The 15,058-nt window shown below is 35.5% G+C and overlaps 1 protein-coding gene across 2 annotated transcripts in view; it reads right to left on the bottom strand.

Moving 5' to 3' along the window:
- Positions 1 to 15,058, bottom strand: part of ZDHHC5 (zinc finger DHHC-type palmitoyltransferase 5) — a 59,321-nt gene that overhangs the window by 32,775 nt on the left and 11,488 nt on the right. Inside the window, exon 2 of one of the 2 annotated variants that reach the window (XM_063289107.1) lies at positions 10,500 to 11,775. The exons of the other annotated variant lie outside the window; for it this stretch is intronic. Within the exon in view, the coding sequence (XP_063145177.1) occupies positions 10,500 to 10,603 (104 nt within the window). The 5' untranslated portion in view covers positions 10,604 to 11,775. The remainder of the gene's footprint in view (positions 1 to 10,499; positions 11,776 to 15,058) is intronic. 2 annotated transcript variants of the gene reach the window in all.

Below are 15,058 nucleotides of genomic sequence, written 5' to 3'. Positions count from 1 at the left end.
TGCAAGACTTGTCTAAGCTCGGACACATGTTCAAAATGATTTGCCTGTGTCTGAATAAAAAACCAGCCACAGCAATGCACAAAGCACAAAGCAAAGGCTTTTGCCCATTTCAGTCAGAATTTAACAGAGCTTTAAATTTAACTCAAGACAAGCTATTCCTCAGCTCCTAGAGTTTGTAGTAAAAAATGTTTTCTTTCCACAATCATAAGGAAGTTTAAACCAGTTTTGGAAGAAATGTGACACTCTACTATAATCTATCAGCTATGAACAACTACGTTACAGAACTAGAAATTATTCTGCACCTTATAGCAAACTATGAGAAATACAACAGTACAAAATCATTATCCTAAAGAACATTCCTACAATGATGAAGTTATCTCTGGAACGGTAGAAATATTCCTTAACTTGATTTGCATGGGGTCTCTCCACTACAGCAATCAAGCAAACAACTGCAACTAATTTATCTAATGCGGCTTTAAATTAGATTCATAAATTAAAATTAATTTCTTGAATTAATTTCATATAATTCCTAGATGAGGATTTTGGTGAGCCAATTGAATATATTCAATTAGTGATTTATAAGGATCTTATATAAGTAAAAATGAGATCATGCCATTAAGTAACTTCTGTAAAAATACACAGTTATTCAATTGAAACTCTTTTTCCCAGGCATTTCACATTTTAGTCCTGCCTTAGACTGGGTGACCTTGGGCCAGTCACTCTCTCTCAGCCCTAGGAAGAAGGGAAATGGCAAGCTACTTCAGAAAGTCTTGCCAAGAAAACTTCAGGGTCCAGTCCAGGCAGTCACCAGGAATCAATACTGACTTAAAGGTGTACACACACATATTTCCTAGGGACAAATGCTTTGCAACAGAACAAGTACTACAGACTAATGCCTTTCTCTGAATAATCCTGCTGGAGAATATATGAAATCAGGAGTAATTGGAGTTGTTCTCTAAAAGTTAAAAAAGCAGAATGAAATACCAAATTTAAAGAAAAGCTTCACTTAACTGCTGTTTCACTCCAGTAGCTCACTAAACAAAAGAGTAGCCTTGTTAGGAAAAAGAGGCATTTAAACAAGGAAACATATTTGTTTGTCAGAATCACATCTTAGATTGAAGATAAACTCTGGCTCACAAAAATTTAGAAGTCAGAATACTTTACCACTGAATTACAATCACATTGAAAATGAGGGATGAATAACTTCCATCAGCCTGAGGGCTACCCAGAGCTGTGTGTGACATGTTGATGGCTCCATTCCAAAATTGAGTGGGACCCTAGTCCATTTTGAGAAGGGTTTCAAAAGTTTTAAGGAATGAAATTGGCACATTAAGCCTCAAACTTTAAAAATGCACCTAAAAAGGTTCAAGGGGGTTGAAGGAGGTGCTCTTTGGACCACAGAATGGGTTATATGTACACCCTCATTTGAACATGTGCCACCACTGACACAATCAGATAAGAGTTTCATCTATTTTCAGTTAAAATGTTTCAATTTAAACAGTTTACTTTTTGCTGCAAATTATGAAGTACCTGCATGAATGAAGTAGTCCAAATTATATTTACCTTTTTATCTTGGTATCATTCTGTACCACATCTGTAAGAAACCACTGGGCTGCACTTCTACACCTATATCTAAAAATTTGTAAAAATGACACACCCATCTTGTGATGCTTCCAGAGGTAGAAATTTCTTAAATGGTTAAAACCACTGTTTTTCCACTATGCAACAAACAAAATTTCAAATAACTGTCGTCCTCTCATTGCATATACATCTTTTTAGGTTATGAACCACACTATGTCCCACTCAAAGCAATCCCTTTCCCCACACTTCCTTCTGAAGCAGCAAATGTTCTCCCCTTTCTTCACTTAGCTCTTCTCCAGACATTCTGAAGATGTTGCTTGGGCATCAAATCATTCTATTTTTGCTTCTACTTGAAGATTAAAAAGGTTATAGCTATGATCAACCTGGAAACTAACAGGGTGGTAGCCTATGTTCCCTAAACTGTGCATGCATCCCATGATGCTTAACTGATGACTTCATAGTGCACACTGTATATCTGTATAGAGAAGGCTGCCACCTGCAAGGAATAGCATCTGTATTGATCAATTGCTGACTTACTCACTGGCCAGTTTACCTGCCTCCTTCCTCTGCAGAGAACACCTGGAAAACATAAGGATACCACCTCTACTGCAAAAATCTAGGCAGCTGCTAGATAGCAGCAAAGAATATTCCCCCTCCCCCACCCAACTGCTCTTTCAGTGGTTGCAATCACTTGTTTCCCTCAGATCAAGAGATATTTCTAGCTATTCTCAATTTTTAATACATTTATAATTCTGCCAATAATAAGCTACTACATTCCTTCTCTCTGGCTGTATAAAGAAATGGTCATAAGTGCAGCAATTTTCCCCTTAACTGAACTGAATTCTGCTTCTTCTTCATCCATTAACAAAGAACCATATTCCAGACAATGGATCAAAGGATCTAGGTGGTTCAGTTCTGTGATTATCTTAATTTCCATCCACAACACAGAACTGAAAAATATCTTTGTGACAGTTCTATAGCCAAGAACTGAATGCAGAAAAGGATCTGGGGAGGGAAATTGGGAAGAGGTTTTAGTATGTAATACTTCAGTTCATAACCAAGCATACTAGCAAGCCAGAACTTAAATGAGATAATACACTGAATGTACACAGCCATGCAGGATGTCAGTTCTGGAATTATAGTTTATCTCCTGAATGTACTAGGTGGAAGACGACTTATCAAGGTTTTAGTCTTCTAAATATGACCCACGAGATTCAGGATCGAGTCCAAGGTAAGGATTTTTCACCTTTCCTCTAGCACAGTCTCTAAAATCTAACATTCTCCCTAAAACAAATGGTAACAAGGAGGGAAAAGAAGATGCTATTGGGACAACTGAAAGGTCTGAACTACATCTCTATGCAAATTGACTCAAATCCTGATTAACCTGTGCACCCTCCATAATCATTATTACAGTACTAGCAAAGGGCATTACCTCCTATGCCTTATATAATTGTATCTGGAAGACAGAAAAGGGAAAACTGTAAAACACTATAAACTTTTAAATATAAGAAACATGATAAGCTAAAACTTAAATGTAAGTTTTGCTTTTTCTTTTCATAAATATAATTGCTAAATAAAATAGTAATAAAATTGTTCTTCATTATATGTAAACAACATATTGTGCTATAGTGATATATATCAGCAACAAAATTTATTATGTGACCATTCACCGGTTTCCCCTGAAAGTGCCCTTTTTGTAACCAATTTCATAAACTGACTTTATAAAAGAACCTAATGTAATCAATTTCATAATCCCTTCTAGATGTTTCGCAAAACCAATAAACCCACCAGTCTGCTTACTTAATAAGCATGACTCCTCCTCTGATTAATGCCAATATACTGTCACTAGCATAGAAGGCAAATAATTGTATGATGCTATGTTATAGGGATGTTATGCAACTTTATGCCATGTAGGTGTATTAAAGATAGAATAGATGAAAAAGGCAGTAACATTTGGTCAGGAAGATTTCAGTTCACATGTAATATGACGAATGAAAATTCCAAAGATGACACAATGATGTATGAAAAAAAGAGTTCTCAAAACAAAACATGGTTTCTAAACCAAAATATACTTCTCCTGGGAGCCAAAAAGGAATAGTTCCAGCAGAAAAGTACCAGGAGATGTGAGATAAGTACCAAAATGGGACTAGCTAAACTTTGATGGACTAGCCTTGTTGGCAGGTAAAAAAACGTATGGGAACTGTAGTACTTTGGAGTCATTATACAGAATAAGGTGTGTGGTAGTGTGCATAGTGGGTGCCCTACCTCAATTCTTCTGAACTCAAATTTAATCTGACCAGCTAGATTTAAAAGTTGGGTTGGTATGCTTCAGTATGTGAATGAGTGGAGGTATGAGTTCATACAACAATGAAAGCTATAAACTTGCATTTGCTTCAATGTGTCTCTGGGAAAAAAAAACTGCAGGCACTTTCTGGCTCTCAATGTGACAGAATGATTATTTTTTATTTTCAGGAAGTCTGCAGGATTCTGATGTGAATCAAGACTGCTGTGCATGAGTTGGGGAAGGTCACACTTTCCTTCAAAGCCACTTCCCTTGTTAATTCTCCTTCCCTTATGAAATAAAAAGAAAAAGCCCAGCCACAACCATTTTTCAAGGGAAAGGGTCTTGTCTCAAGTTCCTGTTTTAACAGAAACAAGGAATGTCCCTCTCTGACATTCAAGACACAGAAAATCTCTTTTTAAAGCTTCAGTTCTTCTATTTTGTTAGAAAAAAACATTTTGTGAATTAAAAAGTAGAGAAGGAAAAGATATGATGGGACAAAGCAAGTATTCCCAAGGGACAATACTGATAGTGGAATGTTACAAACAGAAGGCATCATTTGGAGTATCTCTAACATTCTGTGAATGCATCATAGCTCCTGATGTATTCAGTACTGCTGTCCTGCAATACAGAGTTCATTGATTAAACTTCAAATATTATACTTTTACCATTTTTTTTAATTTATGGGAGAATAAACTTAAAATGCACCAATAACTTTCAAAAAGAGATGAAAGATCAAAGCAGCCATTAGAAATTAAAGGTGATAGTTACATGTAAAATATCATGCAAAGAGGAAATGCCATCAAATCCATGGCTCTCCATCCCAAATGGCCCTGAATGAGTTTGAATCTAACAGATTTGATCATACACAAGATCTCAATTTTTATTTGATGCTGTAAAGTAAATCAAGTTTAAATGACCTAAAATTAAGTTATTCTACAATGTGCATTCATTTCCAGCAAGAAACACAAGGGATGTGCCTTATCAGCTTATATGCTATGCTGCAGAGTAGACAATGTTCTCTTGGTTATAACACATTAAATCTTTCACAGTACCAGACACTTCAAATACTAACATATATTACAGATTCATAAAAGCTACTGTGTACAATAGTATATAACATAGAAAGTTGAACATACAAGTACTCTGAATGATCCTGAAGCTAAACTTCTTTTTCCATGTTTTGGGATTTCATATATACAATTAATATATCAACAATATATTTGTTTTAAGTCAATGATTTATTTAGGTAGCATGTTTCCTTTAGAAACTAAGCAGCGTTGGCCTTGGTTAGTATTTATTCAGGATCTCCTTGGAAGTGCAGGGCTTTAGACTAGAGTGTCAAGGTGAAAAACATTCTAGAATGCAGTGGCAATCTACTCCCATGCTGTTGCCAAGAAAATTAATGGCTGTGTCTGTGAAGTCATCAGAAGCTGAAATTGAGTCAAGGAATCTCTACTGATCTTAAGTAGTGATGGGTGGTATGTTATGTATTTCTAACAAGGTTTGTTCACCTTTGTGACATAATACTGATGTTCCAAGTTGCTGTTCATATCTATTATACCTAATTTGTTACCCTACTTAGCTAGAAACAGAATACTAGTTCATTTAGCCAGTATGAGGTAACTAGGTAGCAATGTATTTGTTTCTTTGAAGTATTTATACAACTGCTTTTTATTTTAAAAATCCTGAAGCCAGCAGGATTTACAAAAGTGCTGCAATTACCATTGTAAGTTGGCAGTCACATGACGTTGTGCTTTATGACTGTGTTGCTGAGCGACAGAGTTGCTAGTCCCGATTACCATCATTAAGCAAGGACTACCATACTGTAATCCAGACTTGATATTACCACAGCATGAATTACGCTATCCTTATCGAGGAACAAGTAGAGTTGAAATATCAGCACCCCAGCTGGTAATAAGTGTTCCAAGGTCACCTGTGCCTCCAGCAATAAAGATGGAGCCAGGAACATTCTAGATTGCAAACCTCTACCTTCAGAGACAGAACTATCAAGGGATGTACAACTATTTGGACTGAAGGTAAGAAAGGTGCTTTAGATCTGGCATGGGCATGCTTGCTACATCTGTCTGAATATCTTTAAACAACCCTTGTTTTTCTTAGGTTCACATAGTAGCATATTATTCTTGCCCATTATGTGAGGCCAGAAAAGCTTGTACAGGTAGTCCTTGCTTTACAACCATTCATCTAGTGATGGTTTGGACTTACAATGGTGTTGAAAAAATGACTTACGACTGGTCCTCACACTTACAGCCATTGCCACGTCCCCGCCATCATGTGATCACGATTTGTCTGCTTGGCAACCAGTTTACATTTATGACCATTGCAACATCCCGTGGTCACATGATCACCATTTTCAACCTTCCTGAACAGCTTCTGGCAAGCAAAATCAATGGGGAACTGGATGATTCACTTAACCATGTGGTTTGCTTAATGCCAGCAGATTTGCTTCACTGCAAAAAAGTCTGTAAAATCGAGTCATAATCACTTAATGACCGCTTCGCTTAGCAACCAAAATTGTGATTGTTAAGTGAGGACTACCTGTAGTTTCTTCAAAGTATGGCAAGTATGGCAGGCGCACTCAAATCACATCTCAAAAACCTTTCCTGCTTTTAATTTAAATAACTGCACATGCCATTCAGAGCTAGCCCGTAATTCCCAGGTCCAAGAACTATTCACAATAACACTTCCATCCTAAGATTTAATTTCAGGTTATTAACTCTCATCCAGTCTATTTCTGTATTTCAGTACCAGTTTAAGTCTATCTGATGTCATGAAGAAATAGAGCTAAGTATCATTAGCATCCTGGTACACTCTGCCCCAAATTACTGATACTAGTATCATAGATATTACTTTAATGCTGCCCAAACTGACTTAATCCTTAATCAGTTTATGATGCTATTTTGTAAATTTTTGTTACGATTATTTATTCAGCTAAAGTTGAATGAAACCTATTCATCCAACTAAATTTTAAATAAGACTCTGAACACTGACAATAGGTGCAGAAAAGGATTATTCATGTTCCTTTGTATAAGATTAGACCATCCAATAAAGTTAACTGGCAATCTACTATAATTGTTAATTTATACAACTTTTTAAAAGGATTACATAATCCCTGGAAGAACAAGAAGCCTGTCAATTGATTTGGTTTATATCTATCTATCTATCTATCTATCTATCTTAAAAGCAGCATTCCTAATGAAAACTGAAGGCAGCACCCTCATTCCATGTTCTGAACTTGCTGGCCCTTATGGTGAATGCAAAGCTCCATGAATCCCTGAATTACTCTAATCAGGCTGCTTTTATATGCAGAAAAGGCAATTCCCCACGGAACAAAATGACAGAACAGAACATGCTTTCCTATGCCCCTAAGAATTTTTTTCTCAGTATCCTAACACCATAATTTGGAATATTGAGGAATACAGAATACAATGCATACAGAATAATTTTTCCTTCTAATGTGCCCATTCTTATCACTATACCTAAAATTAAAGATTTTAATTTTAAAATTGGAAAGGAAGATGCTTTGTAGCATGCTAGCTTCATTCCAAAAATGCTGTTAGATTCTACATAAGCCCCTACAGACTCGACTGGACTTTACGTCAAGGGAAACCTTTACCTTTACCTTACACTCACTGTGGCTGATAATTTCTTCAACCATCCACAGTATGTTAGTAAAATGCCAAATTTGCCCTTGGCTCCCAAAAGTTGGGTATCCCTGATCTATAGCATTAAAGAATGACAGTCAAACAATGCCATGTTTCAAATGAGCTACAGTATATGCTATGTTTGCTGAGCAGATTTTTATTTAAGTAATTTGTTCTCCCTTCCTTTGCATTCCCAAATTTATTTGCTAGAAGAGCTCTAGAGGGGGAAGCAGACAGTGATGGGAGTAGGTGGAATCCATTTTACAGAATAGTATACAACTATTATTGTTACAAAGGATAATTGCTTTGTGCTTCCTGACCTTAATATGATAGCTGTATGAGATTGTAACTGTATCCATACAATACAGTAAGCAAGAAATCTTCAGAAATCTGGTTAACATATAGCATGATAGTGCATTTTGCTCTAAATATGCTGTTGTTTCCCTGCAAATCACAGAAAGCTTCTTCCATAGTATGTCATGCTGTAAGAACGAGAAACTCTGATGTGTTCTTCTTAGAACAAACCAGAGAAAAAACCGAACAATCACATCTTTCTTCAGCTTGTGTAGAAGCATGGTTTGTTGTTGGCTTTCTTCCCATCTGGTTTATTTCAAAAGAATCTGTTATTCCTAGTTCAGATCAGTGACATACCAGGGAAGAACTAATTTAAAAACGTTTAGCTCTGCATGCTCTCAACAGCCACTGGACATGATTAAACTATTATACACTAATACTATAGCTCCTTTGCAGTATTGGATTTATTCATATTTTTGCATGTTCAAAATTAAACATTGATACTTTGTAGGGTATCTGATATGAGCTTTTTTAGGAGAAAGGTCACTATGTTTCACTATTACTATATAAATATATACTTTGATATGTAGGTAAAATGTATGTATACACAAATATGCATGTATTTACACAGAAGGGGAGCTACCTGGAAAGGTATTTACAAAGCAGAAATTTAACAATATTTTAATACCTCTAAAAATTTAATAAACAGATGGAATAGTATAATTTGATATGCTAAATTATACATGGCTTTATGTTTTAGTTTTTAAAAAATATATATATTATTTTTAACTCAAAGTTTGTTTAATGCCTTCAATGTTTAAACATATTTTCAGTTTTGAAAAGCATTTTGAAAATATGAACTTATGAGAAATCACGTACATTTTTTAATTTTTGGAGAGCCCAAACACTTGTTCTCTATAAGTGAAGCTTTTACTATCATGCTCATTTTTTTCTTTTGTAAGTTTTTTCTCTTTTCTTTACGTTTAGAAAAATATAAACATTTAAAAAAATAGTTGAAGTTTGTTTGGTTTGGAGGTAGTCTATCCCAAAACTTACAACACACATGAAGATAGAGCCTCCACACATATTCATAATGTGTACGATGATGTGCGACACATCATCATAGGGCAGCATGCGTGAGGCAGCTACAGCCTGTAAAACTGGGGAAACCACTTGCTATTAGTTAAGCTTCTCTTCAGCGTATGTACCAATGCAACAAGCAGTATATTCATATCCCTGTTCACTATTTATCCAGATACCATGTAATATAATTTGTTAGAGAAGCAGTGTCTAATCCATTCTCAATAGTTATGCAGTTAACAAACAAGTTATGTAAAAATGACTTCTATAGTGTATTTCTTAGCGTACCCAGTCTTCAGTAACTTTAACTTATGTACAAGAGTGTGTCACTCTTAATATCACAGTCATGCACCCATGCACACCAATAATTCTTAAATGGTAGACTGGTACCCACTGATGCAGCTTAAAACATTTGGGCTATTAGAATATATTCACAAAGATTGCTAGAGATAAAGCAGCACATCATACATTTGCTTGGTTCAGAAAGTGGCTCCTTATTCTAATTTCAAATGCTAGTAGAAAGTCCACTACTGATCTGGGCTATGGCTGTGCAGTGATTTAAATTCAAAGGGGAAAAGTGTGCATCTACACTCATATGTATAATGTGTGTTGACAACCCCTTAAAAAACATTGTTTCTCCCTGGATTGTAGCAGAGGATCTTCACTGTGTTACACATGGGAAAGGATAATTAAGGCTGTCTATAAATCTGAAATTGCCCCCATCTTGTATGACTAAAGAAATAAAGTTAAGAACAATTAAAAATGTCACGTTATTTAATTAAATGCACAGAAATAGTACAAAGTTATTCTTTTAACTGTGTCAACTATTTATGCTACTGGTGTTATTTAGTATAAAGGGAAGTCACAATATTAATAAATGATCAAAAACAAAACCTTAAAAGATCACACTTGCAGTATTTCCCTGCATACTATTAAATTCAACTGCTGTTCTGTTCCAAATAAAATGAAAATATTCACTGAATTCCTTAGATAGCTATATACAACAATACTACCAACATGTTTATCACAACATGCTTAGCACACTTTGCACACTTCAGAATAAGGTGGGCTTCTTTTCACTATTAAACAGCCTTCAGTTGAATTTTGCAGATAAGTGTCCTTGTAAAATTATAGTAAAAACTCTGATTATTATGCTAACAAGTTTCTTGCTGCTAAGACAGCAATTTTCTTTTGGGAAGTTGCAGATTGTAGCATGCGTTTTTGACTTTTGGCAAAGACCATTGCCATTCTGCATTGCAAGGGAGCCTAAAGCCATATATCATTCTCACACATACACACACAGCCACCTCAGCACTATTACCAAAACTGGACTCTTTCATTCTTTCCTACCAAAAGAAAGATTTTGTTCTATACTGATATATATTTCAGCACCAATTCCTCTTATATAAACTATATATTCTCTTTTTATTCTGCTTCAATCATATTACTACTTCTGCAAAGTCAACACAACAGAACGCACCTCTGGTTTTTATATGCTATAATAATGGATTCTCAAAAAGAAAGGCATCAACTTTGCATCATTGTGATTCCCCAATCCATTCCACCACACCTCCCAATAATAGATGTTTCTCACTCACGTAAAAGCGAAGAAGAGAGTGGTGGCTCCTACTAAGAAGATTGCAGCAGCTGATACTGGGACATACTTGCTAGGTTTGAATCTCTTTCCAGATGCTGCTGGCATGTTGGAGCTCTGGTGGATGATCTGCCCTGCAGCATAGCCCAGGCCCAATAGGAGTCAAAAAGGGTAAGAAAATTAGGGGAAGAAGCTTTCTAAAAAAACAACAACAAAGAAATCAGGGGAAAAGCTTAAATGGTTATCCAAGTTCTTGAAGTTGTCTGTTAAGAGCCCGATCAGATTTACAATTGCAGATCAAGATAGAATTGACAAAAAAGACTAAATCTGGATAGAATTATGAAAGGAATAATATAGTATCCAATCAGGGGAATAATACACTTAATCCCAAGATTCCTCTTGAAAAATAAAAATGTAAAATTAAATTCTGGTAAAATGTAGTCGTCATGTAGCTTCTGGAGAGTGTCCTCTTCTGAAGGTGAAAAAAATAGTTCAGAAAGGCAGAAAATAGCAGCTGGATTGGACTTTTTAGTGCAAGAAGACAAGATGGGTTGGACAAAAATTCCAAGAACGATGGTCTACAAGATACAAGTTCTCCAATGGTTTTTGATGTATTATTATTTCATATTATTTTCAGAAACCACACAATGTTCAAGGCAGAGTTTTTCCTTTCAAGTCTGTTCTCAAGATAAACAATGCATTCTGAGTGATGTTCGGGGATAGTTACATTACTAGCAAATAAGGTAGTCTAGAATACATATTTTTCTGCTTCCAAAATGTTATTTTTTCCCCAAGGCAAGAACAGTGTTCCCTGATTTCATCAGGAACTAGGGCTGACTGGCAGTTGCTTGCATTTATTTTTCTCCTGAATGCTAAATCCTGGTAACAGCTGGTAGAAGGCTGAGCTGTAAATCCTTTTTGTTCAAGAGGAATTGTGGGGAGCAAACTGGAGGATTGGTCCCGTTTTAGTCTTCTTAAACCCTTAATATAATTTTTACTTTTTAAAATAGAAAGTAAGGTTTGCTTCTTTAAAGATGCATCAATTGTAAATAGAGTAAATCCAGACTGGGAGTATCACAATTTTCAAATAATTTTTTCTAAAAAAAGCAATTGACAGAAAACAAAACTGCGGTCTTCTTCCAAACCTATGTCCTATAACATTCCAGACTGATCCATTGTCACACTTCCATCACACACAATATTAGTCTTTATTTATTCATATTTGCTTTAATAATCTTCTCGTATTTTAAAAACTTGGCATCTGGAACTCTTCTCTTTGCCTAGGGGGAAAAAATATTTTTATTTGTAACATTTTCGAAAGAAAGCATGATTTAAAACAGAATTTCTCACTGAGCCAAGTGGTAAGAGTTACTCTCACTGAAAGCCTAAAATAAATAATACTCTTTTGTGATTTGGTTTCCACATCTACAAATCTGGGAAATTCTGACTTTGTGAGATATGGCACACTTTGTATTCATGTAGCCTCAAACTTGCAATAATTCTCTTTAATTTGGATAAGCTTAATATTAATGTAAGTAATACTGAAAGATTATGCCTAACATAAATGGAAATCATTACTCTTCAAATCATTCACTTTTCAAATGTTGACAATTGAAATATATTAAGCAATTATACAATATTATACATCTGGATTTCCCCTCATTCTTTCCCTATATGCTGAAAACCCCTTTTTAAAAATTTGAGGGTCCCACCAAAGCAGATATAAGGAATTTACAGTGGAGAGGGGAAAAGGAAAGTGTTCTGCTAACTTATTTCTTCCATTAGCAGGCAGAAAGCATTAGATAAACATTATACTTCCAAACTACCTATTCAAAGAAAGACCAAAACCTTGTTGGTCAAGAATTCCATAAAACCTCTTGAAACCCACATTCATTGTTAAATCAACTTACTTTTAAAACACACATAGACAATCTACTTCTCTTATCCGCTTCCTTTATAAACACTTGCCATGTTCTCTGTAACTACTCTCTACTTCTGCCATACTATATTTTCAATTGTAAGCTCTTTTCTTTTTTCCTCTAATCACATTATCCAGAAGTATGGAACCAAGAGGTGATAAAGTCTGTGAACCTTTTAGAATTATCCATACTCCTGCAGTACCATCACTTACAATATGATCAGAGATTCATTCAAGTCTTATTATAAAGAGATTTTAGTGAAACAAACACCCTAAAGAGTGTAATGTCTTTATTGAACTCATGGAGCCAGTATTAACTGCCTTTGTTAGAAAAAAAAATGTAAAGACCTGGAATAATCAACTCTCTTAAGAAAGTGAGTTGAATCAGATGTTCCAATCAATGAGATCAGGTATGAGTTTGAGGGGCGGACTCCAGAACAAAAACAAATCTTTTTTTATCACCACTGCAGCCTGTGCTTTACAGCAGAAGTTTGTGGAAATGAATCATATCCTGATCAAAAACAGTATTTGCAGATGGCAAAAAAGGGCTATCTATGCATATGAGGTAACAATGCTTTGAGGACAGATGAGACAAATGTGCAACTTGTTGGCATTAAAGAGAAATGTTATACTTGAAGAAAACACATTGCATTCCAATGAAATAAATTCATCCCAATTATGACACATTATGGTAGAATTATCATCATTTGGTGGTGCTTTGCAGGTTCAGGACCTAGATGGCTTGCAATCATTGAGGAAACAATTTACACTGGATTTACCAATTCTACAGGAGATGGTCAGAGCATATGTCTGTAAAGTGAAGCTCAAAAGAATGTGGATATAACACAACAACAATCTTAAACATACAAGCAAATCTACAACAAAATAGCTGAAAGAGAAGAATTAGTGTGTTTTGGAAGATATGTGAGTTGAAGCAGTTTTGCAGAGGAATGGGCCAAAAACAATGCTAATCTGTGGGATTGATCAATAGGTAAAGAAAATGTTGAGTTGAAGTCAGTAATGCTAAAGGAAGAGGTCTACCAATTATTAAAAAAAACTATGTGAAATTTAAGATTTAACAAATACAACTAATGTCAGCTCAATGTGTTGAAATTCTGGTTAAACAATATATAAGAACAGTGTTGTATTTTTCTTAAACCAGAATTTCTTTATCTATTAACAGGCCTTACATGAAGTTCAAATCATGCTGCAAGTCACAATACCGCATTATTATGGATAATTCTAAAGGGTTCACAAAGCTTCTCACCACTGCAATCTGCCTTCTTGGCTTGCTTTTGCAGGTTTGACCACAGAATCTTTATATTTGGGGCCTTACAGTGCCTACCATCTATAATATTGCTATGTATCCCTACATTCTAATAAGAAAATCCTGTTTAATTCCTAAAATGGAATTTAAAAAAAAGCAGTAAAGGAAATATTTTATTTTCTTTGCCCCATTTCCAGAAGATCTCTATATAATATATAAAGATATAAGTTGTTTTGTAGACTCTAATTTCCTCTTTAAGATACTGTGAATTGTTAGGAACTCAAGCACCCTTTTCTCTCTTTCTTCTTCTTCCTAGCATTTTTCCTGCTATTGCAGGGTCTGCTTTTTGGATCCTGAAACACCACTTTGCCCAATCGTCCGCATCCTCAGGGTGCAGGCCCTCAATCTGCATGTCCTTATTGATGGTGTCTTGCCAACTCTGTTTTGGTAACCCATGTGGCCACCAGCCATCAATTTTAAGATGGTAAACTATTTTGGTGACAGTGGAAGGTTCCGCCCTAAGGACATGTCCATACCAACAAAGCCGGCTTTCTCTCATCTAGTTTCTCTCTCAACTAGACACACCTAGTTGTTGTCGGATGGCATCATTTGTGATGTGACTGAGCAGGGAGATGCCTGATATCCAACAGAGCATATGCATTTCCATAACATGGAGGCAGCTCTCTATACCCTTTGTTGCTGCCCAACACTCGGTTCCACACAGTGCCACAGGGCGAATTCTCTCTCTTTCTAAATCACATCAAAGTATTTCACAGCTCAATTTTTCTCTACAGCCCTTAAGCCCTGGAAATCAAGCTCTTGTTGGGGAGGATTTAGTTAAAATTAAAATAAAATATTTCTAAGCCATATTTGTCACTCAAAAGCAACCATCAACCTGCACCAAATAGCACTATAAAAATAATTTATATATATAATATGATAAAAGCCAGCTAAAAGCATCATCTATAACTTATACTGGAGGACAGGTCAATCACAGTAAATGTTAGATCTAGAGAACATTGCATATTGTCATTCTATATGTCTGGCAATGTTTTACTGAGCAACGTGAATGATCAATCTTGTAAATTATTCATTAGGAACAACAGCTACTTCTGCTGGCAAAGGTGACTAACTATTACATGTAAAATAATAGAACATTTTCTGAAAACCTAGCAATTTACATGGGTAGAAGCCAAGAGGCAGTAAACTATTAAGGATCAGAGCAGAATGAATGCAATTTCATTGCTGAGTCTTGTTATCACTGCAATCCTAGTCAGTTTCATATTCCCTAGTTTCTCAGAACTTTTTCACTGCATCAAGCACAAAGTCTGTGTCAGTATCAGTAATAATCTGTCCTATGCACTCAGAAATATTTTTG

The sequence above is a fragment of the Candoia aspera genome, chromosome 1 (genome assembly GCF_035149785.1).
Source record: "Candoia aspera isolate rCanAsp1 chromosome 1, rCanAsp1.hap2, whole genome shotgun sequence".
NCBI lineage: Eukaryota > Metazoa > Chordata > Lepidosauria > Squamata > Boidae > Candoia > Candoia aspera.
The sequence above is the reverse complement of the archived record's forward strand: the minus strand, read 5'-3'. Positions and strand labels throughout refer to the sequence as shown.